At 36.3% G+C, this 22,050-nt stretch overlaps 1 protein-coding gene across 2 annotated transcripts in view; it reads left to right on the top strand.

Moving 5' to 3' along the window:
- LOC132284068 (protein STRUBBELIG-RECEPTOR FAMILY 5) overlaps positions 1-20,696 on the top strand; it is a 28,485-nt gene extending 7,789 nt beyond the window's left edge. For both annotated transcript variants that reach the window (XM_059786130.1, XM_059786129.1), the window contains 9 exons: positions 96-161; positions 4,015-4,080; positions 4,164-4,453; positions 5,607-5,881; positions 7,431-7,702; positions 12,988-13,108; positions 16,085-16,221; positions 16,311-16,467; positions 20,401-20,696. In XM_059786130.1, coding sequence (XP_059642113.1) covers positions 96-161; positions 4,015-4,080; positions 4,164-4,453; positions 5,607-5,881; positions 7,431-7,702; positions 12,988-13,108; positions 16,085-16,221; positions 16,311-16,467; positions 20,401-20,514 — 1,498 coding nt within the window. In that variant the 3' untranslated portion in view covers positions 20,515-20,696. The remainder of the gene's footprint in view (positions 1-95; positions 162-4,014; positions 4,081-4,163; positions 4,454-5,606; positions 5,882-7,430; positions 7,703-12,987; positions 13,109-16,084; positions 16,222-16,310; positions 16,468-20,400) is intronic.
- The last annotated feature ends 1,354 nt before the right edge of the window (positions 20,697-22,050 follow it).

Raw genomic sequence — 22,050 nt, 5'->3', positions numbered from 1 at the left:
ATATTTGCTTTTAGAACCTATAAATTACTTGCTTCTAACATATCTTCATGTCTGTTTTTTTTTTTTCCTAAGCAGATCTTCATGTCTTTGCTCAGGTATTTGCAGAACAATCAGTTTACTGGTAAAATAAATGTGCTTGCAAGCCTTCCTCTCGATAATTTGTAAGTACACTAACAAGTGGTTTTAATCCTTTTCTTGGACATGGTATTCTAATAAAGCCTTGTATAATATATATTCCAATAGAAATACAATATAGAAGAAACAATAGAGAATTGTGTAAAGGCTTGAGTGAGATAAATCACTCATTCACAGTTATGGTATTTATAGATAAAAAGAGCACTATGCTCATATTACAAGAAAAGAAAATATATCAGATCTAAATCAAATCAAAGCATATTCTATAGCATAATCAAATCTCTGGTAATATGGTAAGTCATTCCATAAATCGTGGCTATCATATCTAGTAACACTCCCCCTCAAGTTGGTGCGTGGATATTTGAGACGCCCAACTTGGACAACGCATCTGCAAACACGGTCTTGCTAGCACCCTTCTTTAGAATCTAGAAGTTGCAGAGTGCAAATCTGACTAGATTAAAAGTGCCGATCAACAAATCAAAAATGTTTCCTCAGACCATAAACAATTAACAATGTCTCCTCATACCATAAACAACCAATCATGTCTCCTCAAATTGTAAACAACCAACAATGTCTCCTCAGACTGTAAACAACCAACAATGTCTCCTCAGACCATTTCCCTTCACATGTTTAAAACATGTGGATGGAAGAATCAACAATGTCTCCTCAGACCATTCCCCTTCACTTGTTTACAACATGTAGATGGAAGAATCAACAATGTCTCCTCAAACCATTCCCCTTCATACATATGTTTCAACAAAGTACATGAAAGAATAAACAATGTTTCCTCAAACCATTAAAAAAAAAAAAAAAAAACTAAGTCTCCTCAGACCATTTCTGAATGGGTGGTGCCAAACTCGCAATGTCCTTATTGAGGTCGGACCATCCTGCCTATCCGACACCTCCCGGATGTGCAATGTCACCTTAGACCATTTTCAAATGGGTGGTGCCGAACTTGCAATGCCATCATTGCAGTTGGACCACCCTGGCTTTGATACCAAGAAGAAAAATGAGAGAATTGTGTAAAGGTTTGAATGAAATAAATCATTCATTCACAGCACTAGTATTTATAGATAAAAAGAGCACTATACTCATATTACAAGAAAGGAAAATAAATCAAATCTAAATCAAATCAAAGCATAATCGCTAATATGGTAAGTCATTCCATAAATCGTGGCTATCATATCTGCTAACAATTCGTATATACATATAAGAACTTATTTTATGGGGTTTTCCCTGGCATATGTAATATTAGATTTATGTTGTTGTCAAGTCATTAAGGAATTAAGGCATTGGGTATGTTTCTGCAGTCTGCCTTTAGGCCCTTTATTGTGATTGACAAGTTCTCAATTCCTGTGTCAGATTTGTTTGATATCTTGTAGCCGTAGGAGTTCAGGTGGTTCATTACTTTTTATTTGCAAATGAAGAAAAAAATAATCAAGAAATGATCATCAAAATCTGTCTGACAACTGACAATTCATTTGCTACAAAGTTTCTGGTAGTACAATTTTTAAAAGGCTTTATCTTACTAATTTTTGTAGACTTGTTTACGGTGGATTTTTGCTCAATCAAGCGGTTGCATGTGTTTCCATACATTTTTTCTGTTTGACTATTTCCAGACTACTGAAATTTCCCACATTTCTTCTCCAAGGTCTGCCCATGGCAAAAATAATGACTTCTAAAGAACTACGTTCTATTTTACCTTAGGCTTAAGATGAAGCAACAATTTCTTATGTGCATAGGCGGTAGTATCAGCGGTGGCAATTTGCGGTAGCGGTGGTGTTAAAGATGGTGAAGGTGGCCGCTATAGTCATTGGGATAAAGGTGGTTTGTTGGTAAAAACTGTCATGTTTGTGCAACAGTGAGCAGTTGTGGTGTCTTCAGAGAATCAAACAGTTAGGTGTGAATTTCTCTTTGGAAGTGTAGATTAGATTTTATGAGCATCGATAATCTATTTATCGAGTTTAGCAAATCTACAAACCCAATGATATGGGAAACACTAATAATTATTCATATATTCAGTATCCTGCTTTTATTCTCTAAGGTAAAATGGTGTTTCAGTACAACATGTTAATAGTGTGATAGAAGGAATACTTAAGATAGTTTCATGTTCAATATAAAATTTTGAATTATCAGATATGTTTTTGAGGTGCATGTTGAACCAAACACGTTGGATACACCCCATACCCATAACCAAGTGGTGTGTATCCAATACAGGTACTTCACACATTTAAAAGAGTGCATGAACATAGTTCATAACTTACAAAAATAAATGCTTTTGGGTTTTGCTGTATGAAAATGTATTGTTATCAATAATGCTTTTTTAACAATAGAAAAAAAAAAAAAATCTATTAGTTACTCAAGAATGAATTTTTGTAGATTTTATATTCCATTATTAGGTCTCCCTAATCTTTAGAAGATTGGTCTTTATTATTTCACAAAAATTTATGAGGACCCATGAAACACATTCTTCATTGCATAAGTGGAAACTCTGAAATTTCTGAAATTGCTAAGAAACTTCCATTGCAATTGTCACAATGATTACCTGCACCATGCAGCAACTGCACAGCTGCTCCACAACTATTCTCTTTATTACTAATTCTTCTTGCTATCACTGCTATTGCCACCTCCCCACCCCAGCACCCCCTTTGTTATACTGTCATCCTTATGGCTGCCAACACACATGCTATTGTAATTACCATCTAAATTGTCACCTCTACAACCATTGCCATAGTTCTTGCCACTACTGTGGCCTCCACAAACATGTAGTTGGTTCTGCTGTTGTTCCCAGCTGTTAGAGATTCTTGTCCCACATCTGATCCGGATGGGGAAGGTCTTGGACACATAAGGGCGGGTATGCAGCACCACCTCGCTTTTGGGTCATATGGCAAGTGCCCGACCCATTACAAATGGTAATGAGGGCACCGGGCCAGTTGGGTGGTGTCCGGATCGTTACTTGGTCCTCCTGCTATTGGGGGGATAGGGGAGGGCCTTAGGCTTATAAGGGCGAGTATGCAGCACTACCCAACAACTTAAACTTTTAGGTTGGATGGCAAGCCATCTCCATCACTATGATCATTAGTTTTGGAATCTTCGTCAAATGACTAAGGCATGATTAATTTATTCATGAGATCTTGCCTGAATTGCTAAATTTATAATTTTATGTTCTTTAAACATCACTTAAAAGCATAACACATTTTTTGGTTAGAGGATGATTTTGCACTTCGTTTCCCTATTATTTGTACTTAAGTTATTCTACAATTAGGAAATTCATTATGATAGATTTTAAGTGTCTATTCTAATGTTTCATTTTCTTTTCTGAAGTCAGCCATCTTCTAGGTTTTAGGGATGTCCGATATAAAATTTTCCATCAAAAATTAATTATTGACAAAAGCATTCATTATAAGGAGAGGCAACATATTAATAATAGTCTCAACATTGAATGGGTGAAGGTCAGTATCCTTTTCTCATAACTTGACATGTTGCCATCCTTACATATGTTTTTGGGGTGTGCAAATTCTGAAGGAGCAGAGAATCAACCCCCATTTTCAATGTTGTTGGAATGTTGTAGAAGAATATAAGTTATAGCCCAACTAAAATTTTCAATGTTGGAAATGCTTTTTGTGACTCTTGATGTTCCTAATAATGTGTACTTCAATGGGTTTTCAATCACAATCCCAATATTAAGCATGCCTGTTATCTTGGGGAATTTTGACAAGGTCTTAATGTACTATTTTTCTTGTGGTGTTCATAACTTTTTATGTTCCCCACGCTCTTGTAAAATGTAAAGAAGTCATAAACTTCTGTTTGGCGTCTGTCAAAGTAGTTATTAGGAATCTGAACAACCTTCCATAATAAATTTATTTGCAATGCTTGCAGGAATGTTGCAAATAACCAATTTACAGGCTGGGTTCCGAATAGTTTAAAGGACATAAAAAACATTGAGTGAGTATTTTGTTAAGCTGTTCTTGCTTGAGAATGCTATGCTGCTTAAGTTATTTCATGACTTCGCAATTCTCTTTCTGAAGGACTGGAGGAAATTCTTGGTCATCTGGGCCAGCTCCTCCTTCTCCCCCTGGTCAAAGAAGCTCTCACACTGGTACAGAATCGAAAAAGAAGTCTGGTTTAAGTGGAGCAGCCATTGCTGGAATAGTAGTTGCTGTTTTGGTGGTACTTGCAATTATTATAATTGCTGTAGTCTCAAGAAGATCTTCTTCTTCTCCTTCACATCTTCTTGATGAAGAGAAGCTTAGCCAACGTAGACCCTTTACACCACTTGCATCCCAGGAGTTATCTAGTGACTCCAAGAACTACAAAGGTAATCCTTTGCTTGCTAGGTTTTTTCCCCCTTTCTTTTGTGTTTGAGAACTTGTATTAATTCAAATATGTGATCATAAATAGGATAGCCCTAAACTAGTTCCACTTTCAAGTGATGTGATCTTACTTTAAGGGTCTTCTTAGGAACAAGGAAGACCATTAACTTGGAGTGAGGTTGCAAACAAATGCAGACAGCACATGGTTAAACTGATGTTTTTGTCCTAGGGACAAAATGGGATTAACATAGTCAACCCAAATGCTTGGAACAAGATTTTGTTAAGTTTATTGGTTATGGAGTTGTTCAGAAGCAATGTATATATTCTAATTTCTAACACCTGGTATGGGAAGTATTTCTTATTTTGGGGGAAGGGTATGAATAATCATTGAACTACTACCACTGATTGTGTAAATACTACTTTTTTTCTTCTTGGGGATGGGTCTAGAATCCTGCAGTGATTAGTGTCTTGCTTCTGCCTACTTGTAGAAATGGGCCATTATTATTTTATTTTATTTTTTTATTTTTATTTTTTCGTTTGAAGTACTTCTGCAATGGATATGGGAGACTGAAATTCCTTTACTGAGTCACTTGCTAATAATTTTTTTAAAACGATAGATGATGAACATCAGTCCACATCTGTGGTACAATAGCTATAGAGGGACACCATCTTTCTCCACTGAGTCCATAATCCTGCAGTGATTAGTGCCTGATTCTGCCTATTCCTTTGGCCCATTGTTTATGTAGTGAAAGTTTTGACGGATTTTGCAGCTCTTTTGTTTTCTCTGGCAATTGTTGCTGCACAGTCTGGATATAATTAATTAATGAGTTGCTATAATATAAACACCTATGACCTATCTGAGGAGGATATTGGTAAACTTTCTGGCAGATGATGTTTCTTGTTAGTATTTTCAGAACCCTGCTGTGATTGGTATCTGATTTTGCCTATGCCTTCTCCAAGAGGTGGACTATCCTTTATATGGTTGAGACTGATGTGTTACCTGGAAACTTCATATTCATTTCCGTCTTAAATTGCCTTATGATTACTTTATCGATTTTTCCTGAATTGTTTTGTTCTTATTTTGTACCCTTTTATGTTTTTCTGTTAGCGTGAACTTCACATTAGAATTTAACTGATTAGATGCTGTACCGGTGACAGAACTCAAGTCATCAGACTCTTTGTCTTCAATTCCTGTAAAGGGTTTGCAAACATCTCCTTCAATTGATATTAAGCCTCTGCCTTTGGATCATCTCAAATCTTTCGATGATAATGAGTTTGTAAACCATACAAGTATCAAAAGGAGCAGCTCCATCAGTGTTACAAGTTGTTCTTTGGCAGATTTGCAGGCTGCCACTGGTAACTTCGCAACAGGTCGCCTTCTTGCTGAAGGATCCATTGGACGAGTATATAGGGCCAAATACGCTGATGGGAAAGTATGTTTTGCTTGCTTGTTTTTTACTTACATAATCCATGTATCACTTGTACAATATGTATATTTTCCGTATGATAAACTTTCACATCATGATATGCTGATTGCAGGTTTAGGAGCATTATATGTTTTGAGAATTTTCAAAGCTTTTACTATTTGGTTTACTGTTTGATGCTTCATCAAAAAAAAAAATGATGCAAACTATTAGACATATTCTTCCCTTATCTTCAGTTTTAATATGTTGTTTCCTTTTCCTGATGCCTATTCATTCATTTGTCGGATTAGGACTAAGAACTAAACTTTTCTGATTCAAATGATAGCTAACTTTTACCTACTAAACATCATGGAGTTAGTTCTGTAATGAAGGTGTAGAATGGGTACTCTCCCTCTAGTTATTTATGCCTTGCACTCAGAGCTCTGTCCAGGGGAAAATTACTCTAGGAACCAATTAAAGATAGTTCACGAGAACCCATCTGTATGAAAATGATGCTACATTTGAATTTTTTGTAGGTTGAAATAACGCATATTTCATATCTTTGGGACCAACCCTCATGGTGCTATATTTCATATAAGAAATCTTTGTGGGCTGTAAAGCGTGAAGAATTTTAAGTACCATAGCGGACAAGATTTGTGCACCAAAAGGAAGAGTGGTAGCCAGAAATCAGTTCCATATCATATAGTGATAAACACTCTTTTGGAAAGGTGGCTTTGAAAATTTGGCATGGGGTAGCAGGAAGTTGTAGCACAATGGTTGAGCAGTGTAATCAATTCTTCCCAATGGAGTCGTAAATTTTCCTTAACTGTCCAGTCTACGTATCTGGTGATTGGGATTCTAAATAAGATGTTATTTGATTGTTGATGTATTATAGCTATTTATTGTTCATTATGGTTTATTTAGTTCTTATGTCATAAATCTTGCATGTATGGGTTTTGCAAACATTGCATCACATTAAACTAAATAATATCCTGTCTAAACTGTTTTATTTTTAAAAATTTCCAATTCAGATTCAAGACCATTTTTTAATTTATATTTGTATATCCTTCATCTACTTGTTTGCATGTTTACCACTTCCTTTTGTTAACCAATCATTGCCGTTGAAGATAAAGAAACATCATGGGGTAGAGCTTTGTAGTATTATTATTATCATTCACTTTTAGATATGAACTGACGAAGTCAAATTAGGCTTAAACTTGATTCAAAGAGATTTCATTTTTATCTCCTTTATGGTCCATAATCCATATAAACCTAATTTGGGTAGATGTTTGTTAAATTAGTTTCAGGATTTTCAAATATTTGTCACATCATCATTTTCATGATCCAAATGAGTCCTCTGTCACTTCAACTTGTTTGGCCGACTTTTTCTTAGTTCTCTCTTAATGTGAGATTTTTGTCTTCACGTGATTTAGCAGCTGTTGGTTACTTTATTTCATTAGTGCTCTCCAGCCTCTTATTATCTTTGTTGCATTGAAATTCTAGAAGTTTCTGTTACTTTGATTTTGTTATTATCTTGTGGCTTGTAACTGTTGGTAATTAGATTTGTACCATTTATCAGGTTTTAGCAGTGAAGAAGATAGACTCGTCACTTTTCCAAGGTGGGCAAGGGGCAGATTTTACGGAAATTATTGCAAACATCTCCAAGCTTCGCCATCCAAACATTGCTGAACTTGTAGGTTATTGTTCAGAACAGGGACAGAACATGTTAGTATACGAGTATTTCAGGAATGGTTCACTTCACGAATTCCTACACTTGTCAGATGAATTCAGCAGACCACTTACCTGGAATACCAGAGTCTTAATTGCTCTTGGCACAGCCCGAGCTGTTGAGTAAGTTAATTTTGTGCCGCTCTTTTTGGATCATAAAACAATGCCTTTGTTGTGGTCGCCTTTGAGAATAAATTAATCTACTTATTTACATTGACTCAACTGCATGTGTTGGGTTCTGGTGTGCATCTAGGTAATGGATTTATCTAATTCCCGGTCTTAGAAATCCAGGGGCCTAGGTGAAGTATCAACTATCAAGGATTCTATCCATTTTTTCTTGTATACCATAGGATAGAGAAAACTATCTACATAAGTAAGCATGTGCTGCACTATAAGCATCAACTGCTTGACAATATCAATGTAACAAATATCCTATTGATGTTCTATTACTATAGTAAAAGATAATTTAGGGATGTTGTACTGCAGTTAAAATTTGGAATATGATCTGCTCTTCTAGTACTAGACATGTCAAACAAATACATGTCCAATAGTAGGAGTTCATATCCCACTGATATCCATGTCATTTCATGTCTGCAATTAGTCATTTTAAAGGGTGTACATACACCATAAGATATCTAATAGTTGTATATATTATTAGAACTTCTTCATATTGGTGATTTTCAGATTCAGAAAGTGATGGGCTTGAAACCATTTGTCTTGGTCGCAAATGTGATATATTGAAAATCTGCTTCACGCAGTTCCATGTTTGAGGTTAATGTTGGTGAAAACGTTTTCTTTTTTGCTTGATTATTGTTAATTCATAATTTTTGTATATAATAGAGGGCGAGTGTCAAGATGGAGATACTGGTCTGCCTCTGCCTTGGTGGCTTTGTGATGGAGAATGAGTTATGATTCGTATGCTTGAGCTGCACGTCTTCTGCCTCTATTCTCGGAGAAGGGGCAAAGACTGGGATTGTTTTTCTTTATCTAAGAGAGTTTTTAAGAGTTTCGTCATGGGATCACGGGATGAGTGTGTTAAGATTTGTTCTTTCTTGTCGGGTGTTCATTCGGGTTTTGGGTGTGTGGGCACAAGGCAAGTCTTGGACTCGTGATTGGTCGGGAGTACAATTGAAAGGCATTAAGGGCCTTAGTGAAAAGCGTGAAAAGAGGGAGAGCCATTTGGCAATTCCTCTAAAGTTGCTTGGCACAAGGGTGTGATTAGTATGAAAAGTTTGGGTTTAAAATTGTAAATAGAGGGAAGATGGGTTAACTATAAATAGTAAGAGAGGTATTATGGGCACTCATTTTCTCCTACACTCTCTATATATCTATCTATATCAAACCCACATTAGATCTATATCTTCTCTTTACAATTTGGAGCACTTAGAGTTGGAATTTGGAGAAGCCACAAGAGGCAGAATTGTTCTCCTCGAATTCTCTATGGCATATACAGTTTAAATTTTCGTTTTGGAGTGTTCGAGTATGGTGGGATTTCTTGGTGTTGCTCTTCTTGAGGTAGGGTATGTATTAATTCATTTGATATATGGTTTGCAAGCATGATTATGTGATTTGTTGTTGTTTAGCATGTGTAGAACTTCTAGGGAATCGTGTAAGATGCTATACATATATATATGATATTGTTGAAATGGGTATGATCATTTTATGTATTTTGTGTGAATCATGATGCTTAGTGTGTAGTTGGGTGTTGTACATGCTTAAGGTAGGCTTAGTTGATGTTGAATGCCGCGAGATAGTATAAATGAGATACATATATGTCATATGCCCCCTTATGTTTAATTAAATGTTCAGTTCAGACTATTGTATTGAAATTGAGTATATACATATATGTGCCATATGCTCCTCACATACTTGATGAAATGCTTAAGTGAAATAGATGCATTAAAAATGAATTGTTGGTGATAATAAGGTGGATATTATACTTAAAAGAGTAATTGAATGATGTTATATTGAAATTGACATACATGGGTTACATATCATTTGGTGAAATGGTCATGGTGCATGTGTTTGGTGTGAAATTCATAATGGGCAAGTATTTGAATTTGGAAGTTTATGCTGGGTTTGGATTGGATTGGGTTAAATAAAAAGGGCCCGGAGCCCTAAGGTTGAAAATTTCAAAACTTAACCAAGTGGGTGTCATTACCGTTGGGTTAGTAGCTCGTAAAGCGAGGGCAGAGATACGGGGCCATAACACGTGTTCGGGTGTGAGTACAAAAGAAGTTTTTGGTTTTGGCTTACTCAAACTGAGAGCCAAGAGCTATATTTATATACAAGAATATGGTACAAAGAAAGGAAACCAAATCAAAGAAAAATAGGAAATATGCCAAAATCTACGTGATCCCATGATTACGGGAATCTTATCTACATGATCCCATGATTATAGGTATCTTATATAAAAGTTAAAACACATAATAAAATGCTAAAAACAGCTAATAATAATAATAATAATAATAATAATAATAATAAAGATATTTTAACACTCCCCCTCAAGTTGGAGTAAAGATATCAATCAAGCCCAACTTGGTAATCGAGGAATGAAGCAAAGATGGACCAACGGATTTGGTGAACACATCTCCCAGAGCTTGGTTTAGCTGCTGCTGGGCTTGATTGATATCTTCACTCCAGCTTGAGGGGAGTGTTGAAATATATGTATTACCATTATTTTTATTTTTATTAGCTGTTTTCAGCCTTTTATTAGGTATTTTATGTAAGATCCCTATTATCAAGGGATCACGTAGATAAGATCCCCGTAATCATGGGATTACGTAGATTTTGGCATATTTCTTGTTTTTATTTGATTTGGTTTCCTTTCTTTGTACCCTATTCTTGTATATAAATAGCTCTTGGCTCTCTGTTTGAGTAAGCCAAAACCCAAAACGTCTTCTTTTATTTATAAGCATGCTTTGGGCTGTTTTTAAACATTTAGAAGTACTCAAGTTGGTTCCTCCTATAAAAAAAAATAATAATAATAAAAAAAAAACCAGCTCCTAGGTTGCACCAGTGCAAAACTGTTTCACCGGTGCAACAATTTACTTTTTCTCCTGAAAAATCAGTCACTTTTTTGTACCGGTGCAAGAAATGCTGCATTGGTGCAACATTATTATTATTTTTCTTTTCTCTTCTTTCTTTAAGGGTTTGTTTGGCAAGTGAGGGGCATCGCTTGCATTTATGAGAGGTTGAAGGTTCATCCATCTTTTCTTTTTCCTTCTAATTTCCCTCCCTCTTTTATTCTTCTCATTTTAAGCCAAACGGGTTCTTGCTTTGCAATGTTTGAGTGGACGTTTTCTCTTTGTGTCAGGGATGGTCTTAATTGGATTCGAATCGAAGGTTGTTTAAAGTATATCTCATGGATGTTGCTTGAGGTCCTGCTAACTCTCATGGGTTGTCATGCGTGTGTTTACTTCCGCTTGATTGTGAATAAAGGATAATTAATCTGGATTTCCATTCTCATTTCTTTGCCCTTTTCTATTAAACCAGGTCCTCTTTGAGTAGGAATTGAAGGTGTTCATGTGAGGGATGTGATTTTGATTGATGGAGTATCGCGAGGGTGAGGGTTAGGGTTACACTGACCATTGTGTGATGATGTTCGTCCACATGCTTCTATTTAGATTTAAAGATGACGAGATAACGGCTTGGGGATTGTTCAATCCCTCCTTGAGTGGTCATGGTCACTGCCCATGTGAGGAATGTGAGGTCTGTTGATGACGTGTTTGAGAGAGGATGCTTAGGGTCAAGTTGACCCTTATGCGATGGTGTATGTGTAAGTGCTTCCGCTGGGTTTGAGAGTGATATTCGGGAGGTCACGTGGACCATTATGTGTCAAAATTTGTGGGATTTTTTTCACCCAGATTTGAGGTTTGACATTAGGGTTTCAAGTCTAGGTCGGGTCCGGGTTCCTTGTATCCTTTGTTTTTATCGCGTTCCTGGTCTTTGGGATTCGGGGTGTGACATTAGGAATTTGATGTAACTACTATATATATATATATATATATATATATATATATATTGGTAATGTTTTAATTTTAGGGATATTTTAGTACTCCATTATTTTAGGGTTTGGTTAAGATTTTGTGTATATACAGGCTTCTACGTAATTTGAATATTGAAATACTTAAGCGAGTTTGAGAACTATTCCCTTTGTCTTCTTCTCTCTCATTATTCTTGCTTTTCTCAACCCCCAGTCTCTCTAGCCTATCCTTTCAATCTGTTTTCTCTCCCCTTTCGTCTGTTTTCTCACCTCCTCCTTCTTGCCTCATCTCATCTTCTCATTCTGATCCCCTGCTTTCATTCTGGTCCCGCACCAACTTGATTTGACAACACTATCCGTCCTGCATCACTTACTGGTAGAGGGAAAAAAGTGTCAAGATGGAGAGCTAAGACTATTGGTGATGTCTCAATGGCTGCATATTTTTGTGTGTGGAATATACACGTGTTTATGGCTGTATTTTGACAGGTTGAAGTGTTTAACTCGGGCAAACCCAGGTCCAACAAAATCATCGGATAGGGTTGGGCTAGTCTTTCTGTAACTTGTATAGGTTTGTGAGATAAGTTTCAATTTGACCTCAATTGAGTTAAGATATGGTTGTGACATTGAGCTGTTACCTAACCTTATGCATATAACATAAGATAGATTGATGTGTGGTGACAATATATTTAAGAATGGAAAAACAGCTTGCAATATTCTGTCTTGTGTTTTTATTGTGTCGGTAGAAACTAACAAACAGTTTTCAGTTACATACCTTCTGATACCAGTATTTGTCATCCATATATCAGTGTTTCCTTATCCATTTTCTTGGAATTTTTAGTTTTATTGATTGAACTATTAGGTTCCTAATACCCTTTTCAACCTATTTTAAGTTTTGTGGAGTTTTCCCAATGGTTTTGTTTGGATTTCTGGAGTTTTAAATTTGTAATTTTCCATCTACCTAGCCTACCCAGTATCTACCAGGACTGAACTCATCATAACTCGAGTCAGCCTGATAAAGAAAAATAGGCTTGGGGTTGGCAGCTTGAATTGGATTTGTCTACTCAAGAGGTTTTTTTTTTTAGGCTTGCCTCCAACCAGATCCACCTAATCTGCCCTACTTCCAGTCTCATAAATTATATGTATTACAGTTTAAATTGCACATATCTATATTATTATTGATTCGTTGGTTGAAGCCCATGACCCACTTTGCATTTCAGTTCAAATTGGTAAACATATGACCTACCAAATGAAGAAAAACCCTTCCTGATTTGGCCTAAGGTTTAGTTGTGTTGTCTAACATTAGTCTGCATTGACCCAAGTTGCATCCTTAGTTTACATGCATGTGTCAATATTTTGATTTTCAGTTTAATTGATTTTACCTTCGTGAATATGCTGATTTTTTCAATAAATTTTTTATGTCTAGGTACCTGCATGAGGTTTGTTGTCCATCCTCTATTCACAAGAATATCAAATCTGCAAATATATTGCTTGACAACGAACTCAATCCTCGACTCTCTGACTGTGGCATGGGGATCTTTCATCAGGTACTTTAGTATTAATAAATTACATATAATGTTTATATGTATACATATTAACAAGTTTCAGCGATTGCTGTGGTTTTAGATAGAGTAAAATTCACCTGAAATATCTAGTTTGGGTTTGTATAATTTGGGTAGTGCTTTGGTAATAGTGTCCTTGATTTTGAGGTTTATGTAGACTTTCTCTAAGTTCCATATACCTTCTTTCAGTTTTCGTACAACGTATTAAATATTTTGATGATATTATTCAATCAATTTCCTTCTGTAGTGTATGTTAATAACTTTTTATTCAAATCAACAGAGTATACTAGATAGTACTTAGTGAATGGACTGCGATTGTGGACTGCATGCCAGATAATAGAAAAATGTTATAGGATGACTATAATTCATGCATTGAAGAAACTTGCTGGAAAAAATGAGTTTATCCACCAGCACAAGTTGGTCCGTTGGTGTTGTTGCTGGGGCTTCTCAAAGGTATTAGGGTTTCAAATCTTGTAAACAAATTAAACAATCTCTTTGTCAGGGGCCAGCCAGCCGTTCCACTGTACTGAGTGGGGAGGATTATGGTGAGGTACAATGACAAGGCTAGGAATTTACTTGAGGGAGGGCAAGAGAGAGTTGAGAGGGAGTTTGAGATAAAAAGGATAGACTGATTCAAACTAAATAATGAGAATTTTGAAAATTTTATATAATTATTGTAAATCAAGTATACAAAATGAAATTAAAGTAAGTTGAGTGAGGCAGCTGCCCCACTAGGCTGTATGTAATCTCACCCTTTGTGGGTTAGGGTTTTAGGTAAAGGAGTTGACTTTGTTATCAATAGAAAAGAAAGTGTGTTCCTGAGTAGGCAAAACGAGGATGTTCAAATGAATGACTGGCATATGAAATTGCATTCATGAGAAGTTAGAGGTGGGTTCCTATTGAAACTAAAATGAGTAAGAGTAGTCTAGGACTGTGCGGTCATCTTCAACAAATAAACCGGGGAATGCATTGGCACAGTCCACAGAGTGATTTGAATCAAGTTAAAGGCGTGAAAGGGTACAAAAATAGACCAAAAAATCATGTCTTGATACTGAAAAATGAATTGACTGGTAAAGATATTATGGACAGAATCTATGGTTCGTGTAGCTGACCCATAGTAGTTCCTACTTGGTATTGAGGATTTTCTTTTTAGTTGTGTGGTTTCAGTCGTTAATAATCTATCAGTGATTTCTAGTGCTTAGGCATTCTCTCAATGGATGGGAGCTTACCTAGTCTAACATTGCTTATGTCGCTTGCTGACTAGCCTGAAAAGTAGGCTAGGTGCCTTTGCACTACTCACTTTGAGGTGAATTTGATTAACTTTTTACTAGATGTTTTTATATCCTTCCCATAGAACTCATTCAGATATATGTTTTCATTTTCAATTTTGTGCACTGAAACTGGATGGTCTAGACCAAAGGAAATTCAAGGGGCAAAATTCAGCATATCAGATTATTATTGATAATAGATAGATAAAGCTGCTAAGCGCAGTTAAACCTTTTACTCATATGGCCAAACTGTCATTGCATCTTTTGCCACGTGGATGACTTATATGGTACCCAATTATTCTTGTGTCATAATTTTATTTGTTAAACAATGTTATGTAAATTTGAGAAAAGAAAAAGGAAAAAAAAAAACAATGTTACGCAACTTATGGGAACCGGTATGGTACACTCATTAAATAACTTGCTTCTATGTCATGAGAAAAGCATGTAAAAGAGGTTGGCTTGACTTGTAGTTTGGCTTCTTATATATAACTAGATACTGGTAATGGTCTTGCAACAGATTTTTTAACTTTTATTTCATAAATTATTTCATTTTTTAAGGTTCTGATTTTTTCATGAATTGAATCTCACTAAGATGTCCTTTCCTTGTATGAAACTTATTGGTATATCTGGTGTTTCAGATCTCGCTCTGCCCATCAATATTTTGTTTAGTTTCATCAGAATGTGGTCTCTCTTTTTTCTTTCATTTTTTTTTTGGGGGGGGGGGGGGGGGGAGAGGGTGGCACCTAGCTAAGGAGGTGCATGCCATGTCACCACATTGTATACACAAGTAGGCTATACAAGGCTGTACTTTCATCTATCTCAGAAATTCTACTACAGAATTGAACAGAAGAAACAAAGAACAAGAGGGAACTTAAAATCCTTTTCTAATAGGTGATTCCTCTCCTGCGGAGGACATCCTATTGCTCTCATACCAAATGCATTTGGAAGACATGGTGGAACCACCTACTACATTGTCGTAACTTTTGTACCCATTTTACCACCTCCCTAGATGGTGAGCTTATCTCATACCAATCTAAGCATTTCGTAGTTTACATCAAAGGTAAGGTAACGTGGCCCACAAATAGCGAAGCAGGAAATGGCAGGTTAATTCCGTCCCTCGGCCACTTGCACATGGAAAACCAGTTGACCACAATCTGTATCTTCAACAAGCTGCTGGTGGTCAACATGTGTCCCATAATAGCCATCTATCCAAAAATGCAACCTTGGGTGGAATTTTGGTACAACAGGTAGTCCTCTAATGATGCCCAGGACCGTGCCTTCTTTGAAAACCCTGTAGAAAGAATTTTTCCTCTAAATGTTTTCCCCATCAACTCCACCTACACCAAGGCATCCTCCATGAGGTGGCAGCCTTGGAGTCACATTTTAAGCTGAAGTTATGTGAAGGTGAAGTATGGCAATAATACCGGTAGATGAAATATTAAAGTTACATTGCGTGTATAACAGTATACATTACGATTTTTCTGACTTCATGATGTTGTGTTGCTCATTTGTTGTCTTTGCACATTTGCATCCTTTTTATTATTTGTCTTCTTAATGCCAAGATTTGACACCAACTCCGGTGTTTCACTGTGCAAGTGTGCCTCTATATTGTCTATTTGTTCGTCTTTCAGATATTTCCCCCCTTTTTTGATAGGAATTCTTCACTTATTGTTATTCTAATTGACTCTGTCAGCGCACTAGTCAAAACCTGGGGAATGGGTACAATGCACCAGAATGCACAAAGTCTTCAGCTTTTACAATGAAGAGTGACATTTACAGTTTTGGGGTGGTCATGTTGGAGCTGTTGACAGGTCGAATGCCTTTCGACAGGTGTGTTTCATAGATTCAATTTATTTTTACTATGCTGATCTATGCAGACCCCATATCTGAAATGGTTTGGTTGCTTCTTTTCTGTTTAGTTCAAAGCCAAGATTAGAACAATCTCTAGTCCGATGGGCCACCCCACAGCTCCATGACATTGATGCATTGGGAAAAATGGTGGATCCTGCCTTGCGTGGACTCTACCCTCCTAAGTCAGTTTCTCGATTTGCTGATGTGATTGCTCTCTGTGTGCAGGTGAAAGCCGCCACCCTTTTCCTCTTGTACCTTTTTTTTTTGTTTTTTTAAAGGGTTAATTTCATTAACACCCCCTCAGGTTTGGCCAAATATCACATTGAATACCTTTGAAAATCACTTTCACTTAGGTCCAATTTTACTTTTCCGTTACTAACACCATTAAAAGCATGTGAAAAGACAATTTTACCCCTATTTTTTTTAATGCATTTTAATCCAAAATATCAACAAACTTAAAAAACAAAATTGCCCCCATTTATTTCTTTCTGTAAAATTCACACTCTTATCTTTCATCTCCTAACCTTCTGAACACCCACTTTCCCTTCCAAGGTCTCAGACCCCTCAACAGACCCACTGACCACGCATCTCTCTTCTCCACAACCCATGTATATATGTGTACATATACAAGCTTATACACACAATTAGAGATTGCTGGTTTTGTGGCTGTCTAATGTCCATTCCCTTATGTGACCCACTGACCCAATATATCTATAACGGAGAAGGCAAAATTAATTTTAAATTGTGACATGAAGCTATGGATCTCCTCAGTTTTTTTTTTTTTACCCTTTTATTTTAGGGTTAATTCACTCACACCCGCTTAGGTTTGGCCATTTTGCACCCTTAAACCTCTTTTGAAAATAATTATCACTCACATTACAAGCTTTTGCTCCGTTTTTCACTCACACCCCAACCGTTAGTTGGACAGTTTTGACCCAATGTTAAATGACTTAAATACCTTTTGCTTTTGTCAAAATAACTCTTTAGCCTAAAGAATTACATTAAAAGACTAAATTATCCCTCAAAATTTTGTAAATTTACAAATTATATATATATACATATACATACACACACAAGCACAACACCACCACCAACACCGGCGAGGATCTCAGCGCAGGAGACAGCGGCGGAGCAGGTGCAGGAGACAACACCACCACCAACACCGGCGAGGATCTTGGCTTAGGAGACAGCGGTTGAGCAGGCGCAGGAGACGACGGTGGGGCAGGCGAACCATCATGGTGACGAGCTCCGGGGTAGCGACGGCGATGATGTCGGTGCAGGAGACGATGGTAGGGCAGGCGAGCTCAAGGGCAGTCTTAGCGCGGATGACGACATTGAAGGCGTCGCCAGGGAGGGAGAGCTTGATGTCAGTGTCGCGCTCGACCTTGTTAATGGGAGTGGAGGAGATGAGGACGGAGGCGTCATAGCCCTCTGGTTCGTTGTCTTCTTTCCCACCAATGGTGTCGACGTGATCCTCTCGCCGTCCTTCAATTCTAATATGGGTTTAGTAAAATTTGGGGACATGGCGGAATCTGGGGTGGTCGTGAAATTTTGGTGGTGGTGAGAGATGAGATTGAATAGAAATTGAGTTGGCCGTGGGGTTACAATGAAGGCCATGGTTGTAATTGTGAAATCGAGGTCCAGGAAGGTCTGTAACAATGTCGTAGTACTCGATTCTGGTGGGTGAGGCGTCCAAGGGTGATGAAGCCACCAGATGGAATTGCAATTGCAAACCAAGAAACTGTGATTGCGAACAGAAAGCAAGAACCTAGGTCGGTGACGTCATTTCCTGCGAGCCCTTCTCCTGTGGCGGGTGTGTGAGTTGTGGTGGTAGGTAGGTGTAATGATAAGGGGTATATTAGTCATTTATGTAATCTGATATTTGGGAATAAAATAGATTAAAAAAATTAAGGGTAAAATTGTCTTTTTACAATTTTTTAACGAAAACCGTAACGAAAAAGTAAGTGTTAACATTGGATGCGGAAAAAAGAAATGCAAATATGAAAAGGGAAGAGAGAAAAATAAAAAACATAGGCATATATATGGTTCAGCACTAAGGCCTACATCCATGGACAAAGAGCCATTAAGGGCTACATTTTTATTATTCAGAACTATATATTGCTCGAGTACAAGGAGCCTCTGTATAGGCATGGTAAAGATAAAAATATATGGAAGGTGATAATAGTCAAAGGAGGCATATTGGTGGAGGATTTTGTTCTACCGTTATATAGAAATATTTATAATTGGAAGGAAATTGACCAGATCACTATGATTGGTGAAGGATTTTGCTCCATAATTATACAGAAATATTTATATCTTTTAACACTCCCCCTCAAGTTGGAGCATGAATATCATGAATGCTCAACTTGCTAAAGAAACGCCTTGAAAGATAATGCAAAAGTGTCTAGAACAAAGCTTGGAAAGGCCGGAACTAAGTCGGGAAGTGGCCGGAACTAAGCCGAGAAAAAGTTGGAACAACGCCGGGAAATGGCCGGAACAACGCCGGGAAAAGCCGAAACTACGTTAGGAAAGGAAAGTGAAGACAGAGAGAATATGCTCCATGATAATAGTTCTAATACTCCTCCTAAAATTCTAGATGGGATGACAAGAACAACTTGACTTTGATACCATGTTAAAATTGGATGCGGAAATAAGAAATGCAAATAGGAAAAGGGAAGAGAGAAATTTGGAAAACACAGGCATATACATGATTCAGCACTAAGACCTACATCCATGGACAAAGAGCCACTACTACATTTTTATATATTGCTAGAGTACAAGAAGCCTATATATAGACATGGTAAAGATAAGAATATATGGAAGGTGTACAATAGTCAAATGAGGTACCATAATTGGTGGATGATTTTGTTCCACCGTTATATAGAAATATTTATAATTAGAAGGAAATTGACCTGATTACCATGATTGGTGGAAGATTTTGCTCCACAATTATACAGAAATATTTATATATTTCAAAAGTAAGAATGGACCTAACTGATAGTTATTTTCGAAAGATGTTTGAGGGTGAAAAATGGCCAAACCTGAGGGGGTGTGAGTGAAATTAACCCTTTATTAGTATGAATTATATATTGTGCAAATTCGATTTTTATGTTGTGAAAAATTCTGCATACCCATTTAAATTCTGCATACTCATTCAATTTTTAGATTCTATATTTAAATTTGTGTTCTTATGTGGTCTGATTATGTATGTGTGTGATTGTGTGTATATACGTGTGTGTGTGTGACTGGTGTGAGCATGGTGGCGATGGTGATTGTGGTGGCTGAATGAGACCCATTTTTGTTGTGCAAAAGGACAATATGAGAATCATATAAAACTTTTTATTTTTTATTTTTTATTTCAAGCTTTATCAATGGCATAACAAATTAACAATGCAGTTGGTGATGCTGGTGGGTGGAGACAGAGAGAGTGGTAAGAAAAGAAGATTGGGTAGTTTTGATAGAGTAATGGGTATTTTGGTCACTTAACATGGGTACTATGGGTAGTTAAGTCATTTTATATATAAGTTAATCCTTTTATAAGTTAAAACAAAAGTCAGAAGGGTAAAAATGTCATTTTACATGAAAAAGTGCTCTGACAACACTGAAAAGTAACTTTTGGGTGTGAGTGAAAAATGGACCAAAAATTTGTATTGTGATTGATGTTAATTTTCGAAAGATGTTTCAATATGATATATGACCAAACTTGAAGGGTTGTGAGTGAAATTAACCAAAAAAAAAAAAAAAAAAAACAAAAAACAAAAACAAAAACAAAAAAATAAAAGAAAAAAATAACGAAACACTCATAGCTAAGCTTTTCAATTCTGCCAATGCAATAGATATACTAATAAATGTCATGCAGGCTCTAATCCAGCCTGAAGTTGTTCTGCTTGGCAATTGTATTGTCTAGCAATCTTGTTATGCTTTGCATTATTTATTTTTTTTTTGCCACGTAGGCACCGGAACAGGCGCATATGATCTCTGTTAACCAACTTTTAGCTTGCATCTTGCTTTACATGGTTGTTGCAACCCATTCTAAGTAGATTGAATCTGACCAGAAGATGGTTGATCCACAATTTCTTAAACATGTAATCCCGTCTTTGTTGTTTTTTGGTATTTTGATCCATTATTCTAACTTGTTTCTTGATATTTTTGTTTTAGCTGGAGCCGGAATTCAGGCCGCCCATGTCTGAAGTGGTGGAGGCATTAGTCCGGTTAGTTCAGCGGTCGGATCTCAGTGGTTCTCGTCGGGGGGATGACTATGACTACTATTGAGTTGTTCCTTTTGGTATATTGTGTACACTAGAAACATATACAAAATGAAAGGCATATTATATTACCTTTGTTTTGTAATTTATGAGTTTTTTTTTTTGGGAGTAAGAAGCCATTTATATAGTGAAGTCTAACGAAATTTAAGAAATGTTCTTTGCCTTAATGTTATGTAGAATTAGTTCAAAGATTGGGAAGTGGTTGGATTATGTGGAATAACCGAATTATCGTCATTTTTCCTCCAATCAGTTACATTTATGTTCGACGCGGTCATGAAATGTGTTGGAAATTTGAAAGATTTGTTTTTGGTATTGGGACATGATGGACCTGATAGGTTTTGTAATTATTTTGTTAACGAGATTCAAATGCAATTTTAAGACATATCAAGGATTTATTGAAAGTATAATGTTTTGGGAAACAAAAAGAGCACTCGCATTGTCCCATTTAGCCCTAAGTGCCGCTGATTACATTCATGGTATTATTATATATAAAATCAGAAAAACAATTTTGTAAATATAAATATATTTATTGTGTCTATTAAGTATTAACCATTATTTATTTTAAAAGTTTAAGTTATTAAGAAAGGTGTAATTTTAATATTCAAATTTATATATTATTTTATACTAAAAACAATCAAGAAGTATTTTTTGCATCATGTGAGTTTCACATAATTGTATCAAGAATGAAAGTTCGAGCTCTTAGTGTAAGCATAATCATTTTAGGAACAAATTTATAGTGGCTATGATAATTATATTAATAAAGAACAATAAATTAGGATCACGTTATATGACTCAAAAAAATCAGCCAAAAATATATTGCAGATTACCACATTCTGTTATTTAAAAATATAAAAATAATTTGTTAAAAGAGAAAATGGCATGGTAGGGGTTGAGGTATGTATAGGGATGGGTGATCCCTTTCTTTGTCTTTCAATCAGCCAAAAACGTGCTTGATAATTCATTGTTGTGCAGTAAGGGATATCGAGTCCTTGTGTGAGATTAATCTGAAAAAAGTTTAGCAAAATTGTATTAAAACACCTTTTAACTGTCAACTTGTTACAAAATGCACTCCTTGTAATTAAATTCAACTTTCAAAACTGCTAACATTACAGTTAGTTAATATGTATTTTATTAATTTTATACACAACGAACGTGACATGTATTAATAGATTAAATTTAGACAAACTGCAAACAAAAAATTTTGAGTGATCTAAATGGGCATTGGAGAGAGAGAGGGGTGGGGGTGGGCGTGGGCGGGGCTGGAGTGGTGGAAATGGGGTGATGGAGGGAGTGATGACGGTGGGGAGAGAGAAGGGAAGAAGGTGACAGGTGGGGAGGGAGGTTTTTTTTTTTTTTTTTTTTTAAGATGGGGCATTTAGGTCATTTGTCATGCCAATTTTTTTGAAATAAAAAAATCATTTGAGGGCAAATTTGACTTTTCACCACTTAAATTTTATGCCAGATCACACATGTCTAACCGAATAATTTTTAATTAACTATTTATACAAAATATAATTAAGTGGAAGGCTTGGTATACAATTAA

The sequence above is a fragment of the Cornus florida genome, unplaced genomic scaffold (genome assembly GCF_030987335.1).
Source record: "Cornus florida cultivar Cherokee Brave unplaced genomic scaffold, ASM3098733v1 CherokeeBrave_3.0.0_Hap2_Chr11, whole genome shotgun sequence".
In the NCBI taxonomy this organism is placed as follows: domain Eukaryota; kingdom Viridiplantae; phylum Streptophyta; class Magnoliopsida; order Cornales; family Cornaceae; genus Cornus; species Cornus florida.
This window is presented reverse-complemented; position numbering and strand designations above follow the sequence as displayed.